Source organism: Gallus gallus, chromosome 2 (assembly GCF_016699485.2).
Source record: "Gallus gallus isolate bGalGal1 chromosome 2, bGalGal1.mat.broiler.GRCg7b, whole genome shotgun sequence".
In the NCBI taxonomy this organism is placed as follows: domain Eukaryota; kingdom Metazoa; phylum Chordata; class Aves; order Galliformes; family Phasianidae; genus Gallus; species Gallus gallus.
Window position 1 is genome coordinate 25,915,434 of NC_052533.1, and position 9,397 is coordinate 25,924,830.

General features: G+C 38.7%; 1 protein-coding gene across 1 annotated transcript; it reads right to left on the bottom strand.

The window, feature by feature from the left end:
* Nucleotides 1–688: 688 nt before the first annotated feature.
* On the bottom strand, nucleotides 689–4,418 carry NDUFA4 (NDUFA4, mitochondrial complex associated). The gene is given in 4 exon segments (NM_001302107.1): nucleotides 689–1,215; nucleotides 3,207–3,267; nucleotides 3,606–3,694; nucleotides 4,161–4,418. Coding segments are annotated over 4 exon segments (249 nt in total). The 5' UTR covers nucleotides 4,203–4,418; the 3' UTR covers nucleotides 689–1,158.
* Between the last annotated feature and the right edge of the window lie 4,979 nt (nucleotides 4,419–9,397).

A 9,397-nucleotide genomic window follows, 5' to 3' on the forward strand; every position in this document is an offset into this window, starting at 1 on the left:
CTTATCTAGATCCCTCTGAAGTGCGTCTCCAGCCTCAGGCAGATTGACACTACCTCCCAGTTTGGTGTCATCTGCAAAGTTACTGAGGGTACACTCAATCCCCTCATATAGGTCATCAATAATGATATTAAGCTAGATGGGCCCCAGTACCAACCCCTGGGGGACACCACTAGTAATAGGTCACCAGCTGGACTTAAGTCCATTAGCTACTACCCGCTGGGCACAGCCCTCTAGCCAGTTCCTTACCCAAAGAAGGGTATACCTGTCTAGGCCATGGGCAGCCAGTTACCCCAGGAGAATACAGAACGTCAGCAGTCCATCTACTTCAAGAACTAGAAACATAGCAAAATAAGGTCAGCTATATTAAGTTCAGATCCCTGTACAGAAAAGAACCTAGCATGAATTACAGACATGCAAATATATTTTCTTCCTGCCCCTCCCTAACAAGGCTCAGCCAAGTACCAAAACAAGGACATACTCTTTCTGAAACTTTTTTGTTTAATACAAAAACTGTAATTATTTCTTGAATCCTATGCCTTTTTCTGCTGATTGTATGCTTTATGACCTTTAAAACTATGATCCATTGGAAATTTTAATTATGTTCCTAGAATTTTATTTTTTAGGTATTTAAGATTGGCTTCTTACTAACAAACTATGAGTTAAAAAACAAACAACAATAAAAACACACTTCCACAGAACTTGGGTTTTTTATTTTCAGGAGCATATGGCAACATCTGTTGCTTTGCTGTTGGGCAATGACTTATTAGCAATGACTTGTCTGCTATATAAAGTAGCAACTAGAAAAATTTAAGTGCAATTAAAAATATATATACATACACATTTAAGTATTTGCTCTCAAGTTCTCATTTTAAGTCAACACACTGAGTATAATGCCCATCAAAACAACTTTCAATTCTTGTAGAGCAAATATGAATCAGTGTTTGTTAATGTCAGGATGTTCTTATTTAGCGAAATTAAAGCAAACAGAAGACACTTCAAGTTTCAGACGTTTATTAAACCCCATCAAAACACTTTCAAACACATGACCAAGTGCAGCGTGAGGCATGTTTGAATATTTCCTGGATGATTAAGCATGGTAATTGTGCGGACAGCTTCCGGAAGACCTTTCTGTGCAGCTCGTGGACATGTGTGCGTTCTTCAGAAGTCAGGACGATCCTTTTTGAGCTTACTGTAGTCTACGTTGACTGAGTAGAACTAGGCAAGAGAGATAAAAAAAAAATGAATATTGACCAGAATGAGAAACTCAATGATATGATACATGTTTTTAGTAAATGCCATGGAAAGTATCACTTGAACTTGTCAGAAAGCCAAAATCATCATTTGAGTCCCTACAGTACAGAATAATAAATATATACAAAATAATAATAAAAAAAATATTTAAAGAGCATAACTTACGATATTATCTTTGTTCTGCATACAGTACTAGAAACTCTAAATTTAAGATGAGGCAGTGCTGGAGTCGACAAATGAAGAAAAACTCCACAGAAACGCTTATTTAATATCCAGAATTAAAAGTCCATACACAGGAATTTCAGACAGTACTGCTGGGTTTATCCTGTTTTCCCCAGACTTCTGTGTTCCTATTTGCTGAAGGCAACATCTAGCTTGCCAAAGTAGCATAAAGGATTGTAAATGTGAAAAAGCGGCGTCACAAGGAAACATTTAGAGCAGTGCTACTAAAACCTAGTTTGGTTTAAGTAAACTTAAGTACTTTAGGTAAACTTAAACTACAACTGCAAGAAATAGCAAAGAAGAAAGAAGCTAAGAGCAGCTATAAACACACATTTTATACTAATAAAGTTGGATCCTATTACAAGCCATTTAAAACAGCCCAAATAGTTATTGAAGACAGTGAATTTACAGACTAAAGGTATATTCTGGCCTCCAAGCCTGAATTAACATCAAGCACATGACTGTAAAAAAAGAAGAAAATGAACTCAAAAATAAATTATGATTCATTTAATACATTTAAATTATGTTTTTTCTCTGCAACTCACACAAGTTTTCAACTCTTTTCTTTATAATATTGACTTCCTCAGTCTTTCCAAACAGAATTTTACTAAAAAAAATAAAAAAAGCAATTTCATCAAACGCTGAAGCTCATTGTTTTACCAGAGCTTTTTACTGAACTTTTGCCTTTCCATTTCCCACAGTACAGCCTTGGGAAAAAAAAAAAATCCACAATGATACACAAACCCAAATATGGTAAATTCTGTGGTTGTATTTGTATGCTAAGGCAGATGGGAATGCTACATAAGGCATGCACTTCTCAAAAGAATTCATACTGCACACTTCAATGAATTTGCCTCTTTTAGATATATATGAAACAGCAACATTCCAGAAATGACAATGAAGTATTGCATTTTTCTTAGAATTTTAAGGGAACTGCAACTTATTTTATTCTGGAGTGTTTTTTCACTTATCTGAATGACTGGCATACTAAGATACAGTGCTTACAGTGAGTTAAACTACCAGAAAACATCGTATGTTTGCTTTCTTAGTAGTCTGAGGATAATTTTAGAACTGTTCTTAACAGAAGTCTTTAGTATGTAGTAAGAGTGCCACTTCTGTACAAAAAGCTTTATGCATCCTCATGTGTTTCCTCATTAGTTCCCCAAAATACGTTGAACATCACTTAAAGAAGCATTCTATAGCATCCATTACTAAGTTTTCAAACAATTATTTTCAAACTCTACAACTGCCAATTACAGTTTATATTAAAACTATTAGTTATTATTAGAGTCAACATTAAAATTATAGTTTGTATTAAAAACTGACATTATCTTACTTTGCTTCCCATGAGTAAAGGCCAACAGTTTAGAACTCTAAAAGCTTTAGTTCAGAATTTCAGAGATTTTGTCCTCCGCCCTGTCATCTTTTTCTCTGAGCATTATGTCACTAGCATATTCTCCCTCTGCTATACAATTCCTCTTTCTTACACTGCAGCATATATCTGACTGCTTCTGTGCAAAGACTTTGTTTGCTCCACTACCAACCAACTTGAAGACAAGGCTATGATGCTCAAACAGCTCTATCTGTTATGACTTCAAAAGACAAATCATAAGTTGCACAGCAGAAGAAATGTATCATTCATTCAGCTGCATTCTAATAAACTCAAATGTCCTAAAGTAGTAAGCTATATTTTTGGTACAATGTTTCCTACGAGTCTGGGGTTTTCATTTTACCTTGTACTGGTCATTGGGAGCCAGTTTATTCCAAGGTTCTGGATTATTTTTCTTGTCCCAGCTATTGAGAGAAATACAGAACATGAGAACATATTCAGAAAACCGCACTACCTTCAAAAGAAATAAAATCTATTTGTATACTATGGTTATTAGCCATGGACAGTCATCTAAATGAAGTTTCTGCAGAAAAAGCTGCAGTTCTTTGTCAGCAACCTCTAAATATTGTAAGGTAAAGTCACAAACAAACCTATAAAGCAAGGAAACCCTCTCGCATTCTATGCCAGTAATACTGGAGCTAGATATACTAAGGCCTCCAGAAACAAAGACCAGCGTGCTGAAGTTTACAGTTTACTTTAACATAAGCAGCAACATGACTGAGCACTGTAACTGTTTACATACCAGACATCAGGGTTGAACACTGCCAAACGCATGACGTACAGAGCTGCGCCAATGCCTCCTGATCCAATGATCAGAAACAGAGGGATCAACTAGAACGAGAAAGACTTATGATGGACTGTGATGTAACAAAACAGTATTATTATGAAAATTTCTGATGACAGCAGTGACAAACCAAACAGCCAGCTCCCATGTTTTGAGCTGTAACACACAGCCCTATAAAACCTTGCAGAAGTGCTCTGTGTGCTGGGTAGAAACTGACATAGAAAAACTGCTGCTATATTACAGCTACCAAACATACTCTAACGACACATTTCTCAGAAACATTTGTTTGCTAGGGAGAGAGGGTAAGATGAAGCCAAGAAAGGAAGAGATATCTCGCGGCGTGCTGGTACAGGCCCACAAATGGCAGAAAAAGGCGACTGGGCCGCGTCCCGCCGATCAGCGGGAGGTGCCCACCCCGAGGCCGAGGAACGGCGAGGAAGAGAGGGCGCGGAGGGCAGCGGCCCGGAGGGGCACAAGCGGTGCCGGGCTGCCTCAGCGACGGCGCGTACTCACACTGGGGTGCTTCCTGGCGTGGTTGACCATAACACGAAACATAGCTGCAGCTGGTGAAGGTCTCCCTCGCTACCCAGCTCCGGAGACCGTCCTGCCCCTTCTGCTGCCGAGGCCCAATGTCACAGGAAGCCCCCAACGCGGCAGGTGCCCGCTGCCCGGATATAGCAGCTCCGGCGGTTGCCTGTTCGCCTGCCGCTAAGCCCAGCCCGGCCGGCGCACCGCCGCAGCATCCGCGCTAACATCGCTCCTCGTGCCCTCCTTCCATACAGCCCCCAACCGGCAGTCAAACAGGCAGCGCTTGCCGGGCGAGCAGGCACCTCTCGGGGCACCCCGCGGAGCCCCCGGCTGAGGGGAGCCGAGCAGGCGCCAACACGGCCCCGCCCCGCCCCACTGCCGGGAGAGGTGTGAGCAGCGCCTGCGCCGGGGCCATGAGGGCATGGCGGGAGGCGCCGCTGAGGGCCCCTGGGGGCTGCCCTGGGGCTGACCCGTTCTGGCCCTCCCGCAGCGTGCGCTGCGCCGAGTGGGGAGAGCGGCCGCCTGGAGAGGGTGTTTGTGGAGTCTGTACGGTTTTGCTTGTGTAGCTTCCCAGTTAAGAGGTTAGGAGGAGGTTGAAGATGGAACAGGACGAGGTTTCAGCACCTCGAAGAGAAACGAGAAATTCGCCATAAAATTGCCGTGTTCGTGATTCCGCTGGAGTCACTGTGGTGAAAACTAGCTGCGTACGCAGCATTGATGGAGACCTTTAACACTGAACTTACACATGATACACTTTGGCATGGAAGTTTATAGTGAAATGGTACATATATTGGCTGAGGTTGGACTGGATTTTGTTATTTGTTCCCTTGTTAGGTAAACAATTCCAATTAAGCAGCGGGACAGTGTACACCATAGCAGTAAGTCTTCCTACCTTGGCCTCATGCTGTATTTTCTTATGTTACAGAGAATTAGGACCCAAGTGCCTATCATTGGGTGAGATCACCAGTCCCTCTGACATACAGTTTCTTTCACAAAAGATATATCCAAAAGATAAATTTCTTTGCACACAGATGTTAAGGAATTTTGTTTGCTTGCTTGTTTGTTTGTTTAGGTAGAGGCACCATTAATGTTTCTGGAACCTAAGAAAAGGGAGCACCTTTTCCAGGTTAGAAGCAGAGTAACTTCAGGTGAATACCAATGGTTTGTGTGAATGTGTACCAAAGTAGAATTCTGAAGTTAAATAAGAACGAAATGGAAGAGAACAAATATATTTAAGCAAACGTCTTTTATTTCACTTACTAGTTCCATTTACTCCCTTAGCACCTTACAAAAAATCATCTTGGATTGTACTAGTCATAACAAATTCTAGAAAATGCCAGGATTCCTCGTCCATCATGCTGTAATCCAACCTTTTATAGTTTGCCAGAGTCCATTTAATCTAGCTAACAAATAGCCATGCACAAAACCAGATGCTGGTTGTTGGCCATGTTCAGTGCCTCATACAGATACACTGGAAAAATCACTGAGTGACTGCAGATCATAAGTCATACTGTCAGTACAGTTTAACTTGGTGCAGTACATTACTCATCTGCCTCATTTGTTTCAGAACTGATAAAATAGGAAGGACCATAATTAGTGTGCATCAAGATTTTTTTAACTACTTCATTTTATAGTGGGGACAGAATAATTTGTGTCAGAAATAGTGTAAACGGCAGGACTAGGGAGGTCTCTCTCTGTACTTGGCACCGGTGAGGCCACACCTCAAGTACTGTGTTCAGGTTTGGCCCCTCACTACAAGAAGGACATCAAGGCCCTGGAGTGTGTCCAGAGAAGAGCAATGAAACTGTGAAAGGCCTGGGGTACAAGTCTTTTGGAGGGAGCAGCTGAGGGAGTGTGAATTGTTTTGTCTGGAGAAGAAGAGGCTTAGGGGAGACCTTATCACTGTCTACACTGCCTGAAAGGAGGCTTTAATGAGATGGGGGTCAGCCTCTTCTCCAACATAGCTAGTGATAGGAGAGAATGGCCTTAAGTTGTGCCAGGGGAGGAAAAAAATTCTTCTCAAGAGGAGTGAAGAGGAATTGGAACAGGCTGCCCAAGGGAAGTGATCAACTGTCCATGAATGTGATCAAGAAAAGGCTTTTATGAATTTAAAACCAGTGTGCAAAATGTGTCTTGCTTTTTATCTTTTTTTTTTTTTATATATATAGATAGATAGATTTTAAGCATTGTATATGTCAGCTTTTAATGCCTGGGTCTGCCTGTACAACTCAGCTGGTTCATTGTTCATATACATAACTTGCTATTCATGTTATCTAGAATATTGTATGTCATAATTTTACAGACAAAAAAGTAAATTGGGAAAGCAAGCAGAAAACTGTTTCAATATCATTTTAGGAATAATGAAGTTGTTCTGAAAGTACAGCCAGACTAAGCATTGCTAAAAATGCAGTTTCACAATTGCTTGGTTTGGTGAAATTCTGAGTATAAACACAAGTAGCCTCAGGCTGCCTTGGTGGTGGATCTGTGGTTCATAGAAATACCTGTGTAGCTGTCAGATTTGTGTGCCTGGGCTGTGCTATCAGCATTTATATACTTATATGAGTACATACAATGCAGCATGAGTCTAGGTATGTGTTAATTTATAGTAATGATGTCATTATATTGGTCTTAGTTGAAATCTAACAGTTTTCTATTGTACGTAAAGAATCCACCCATTCCCTTAAAGAGAGTATATGATAAATACAGATTTTTACCATCCTTTCATCTATTGCTTAGCTACTCAGAGAGTAAATACATTTATTTCTTCTTAAAATTTAATGTCTTTGTCTTCATAGCTGTCAATTTATTTTATGATGCTTTAGTTAGGCTAGTTACCTCCTGTATTCTGACTAAAGTTACTTTGTGTAGGTTTCTGCTGTTTAAATAAGTGAATCCATAAATCCTCTGGTGTTTCAGCAAGGCATTGTGATGAACCAGTCCATTAAGTTCAGCAGTGCTGAGAATCAAGTCCTTGGGTTATTTTTGTGCTTTATGGTTTATTTTTTCTACTGTGCAGCCTCACTCATGCTTTCTGTCTACCACTTACCTGTCTTTGCTTGCTCTTGTGTCTTGTTCCTGTCCTTCGGCTTAGGCTCACTTTAGCTTTTTGTTTCAGGACCTTCTCTTTTTCAGATGCTTTTTCTATTCTGTGGCCTTCCCGTTTCTAAAGGCTTTCTTTCCTAAATGTTAACAGTTGTTATGAATCATAAGAGATTCATAAGAGGTTCCACGAATTTCTGCTGTATTCCATTAGTTCTGGCTTTATTGTTATTACTATTTTTACCTTAAAAGTGATTAGTTTTAGCCATATCTGATCTCCTAAAGAACAGGAATGTGAAGTCATAATAAAATCAAAGGCTATCTGAAGAATTGCATCCTTGAAGTTTGACAGAATCAGTCGAAAAAAATCAAAGACACAATTAGAAGCACGGTTGAAGTTACATATTTTAATTGGAGGAAAATAGGAAGGGAAGACTATTACATTTGGTCACAGGTCAATTAACTGTGAATTATTCTGTATCATCAAGTACATTTCTCTGTTAATCAGAACAATGAATAGACTGAGGATTTTCTGTAGGAGATAACAGTTATGGTAAAAAGGTAAAAGCTTTTTGAAAACAATTCTTAGAGAAATCAAATTCCAGCTGTTGTAGTTTCCATGGAAATAAATAGGAGGCATTACTTTTGGAGCAGTCTACATATATGGTAAAAAAATGTTCAGTTTTTTCTTTCATTTAGGCCTGTCAGCAGTACAAGACAATAAAGTTTCTTGTCTCTATACATTCATTAAAAGTATACAATACCCTGGTACTTTATAAAAAGTTGGAAGGAATTTATTTATGTTATATAGCCTAACCTACTAGCAACCATAGAAGTAAAATGTCTGTGAAATAGAGTGCTAGAGATCTGGAAAAGAAAACAATTAATGACAATGGTTGTATGTTCAATTACTAAGGGAAGAATAGTTTTAAAGAATTTGTAATCTGGTCAGTAAGTCAAAGAATAATATTAACACTGAGAACAGAAAAGCATTTCTTTAGTTCACTTGCTTTTATGTGTATAACTTATAATCATTAATTTATATTAAACAAAATACAAACTGTTTCCTGGATTTTTACAGTGCTATTTGTAAACTGAAAGTTATTAACCTTAATTTACAGAGGTTTCACATTGGTACTCTTACTATTAAATAATAGTGAAAGCTTAATAAAAAAGGCTATATAGACTGCTTTAGCATTGATGTAATTATAATTACTCTAAAGCAAGTAAATCTTTTCTTTAAAATAAGGACTTTTGTTTTAAAGTGAAAATACATTTTTACATTTTACATTTTAAAGAGAAAATACATGTCTTTTTTATACAAAGAGTAAATAAGTGAATTTGTGCTACTTAGCCAAAGTAAATTATCAGCAATAAAATGAAGTGAGGATTTCCCTTCTTTCCCTTTCTTGAAGTTAAGCATTTTCTGATGGGGAATACGTTTACAAATATTTAAAATTCTGAAATTGTCCCTGAACAGAATTTGTATAAAATCACATTTCCTTGCTGTCATAAATAGGTATCGGTGAAACTGCGTTAAAAATCTAGAGGGAAGTTCTTTGTTTATCAATGTGAAATATAAAAAGAATCAGTGGGCAGGACATTTCTTAGAATAGAGAAGCTTTAAAGTGTATATTTCACCAGGAACCATGGGGCTATCTAGGTTGTTCATAATGGAATATTGAGCTGCTTTACTTGTCAGCAAACAGATTCAAATCTGGCTCAATCCAGTAATAAATGGAAGTCGTTTCCTTCTCTGTAGAGAGAGATGGAGCAACATGGGCTGAGGCAGCACCTCAGGTGACAGATCCCATAGGAGCAACTGAGTTAAAACACCTGTCATCAGCAAGGGTTATGTTCAGCCTACTGGGAAAAAAATCACTTGAAAGAATTCCATAGTTAACGAGATGAAAGAAAAACAGAAATAGAGATGCATAGGACATTTCAGAATGGGGGAAAATATTCAGGTTTAAAACCAGCATTCATAAAATATGTGGTATGTATGTTTGTTTGTTTAAAATGTAAAATTCCCCGACTGTTAGGGAAAAAAAAAACACAAAGCAAGAACAGGAATGAAATGACAAAAGCAGAACAGCTGAGAATCAAACATCTCAAATAAATAAATCCTGGTCTCTGCTCACTCTCTAGAGAGTAAGTATCGAAAATAGCAGATCTTTCAAATA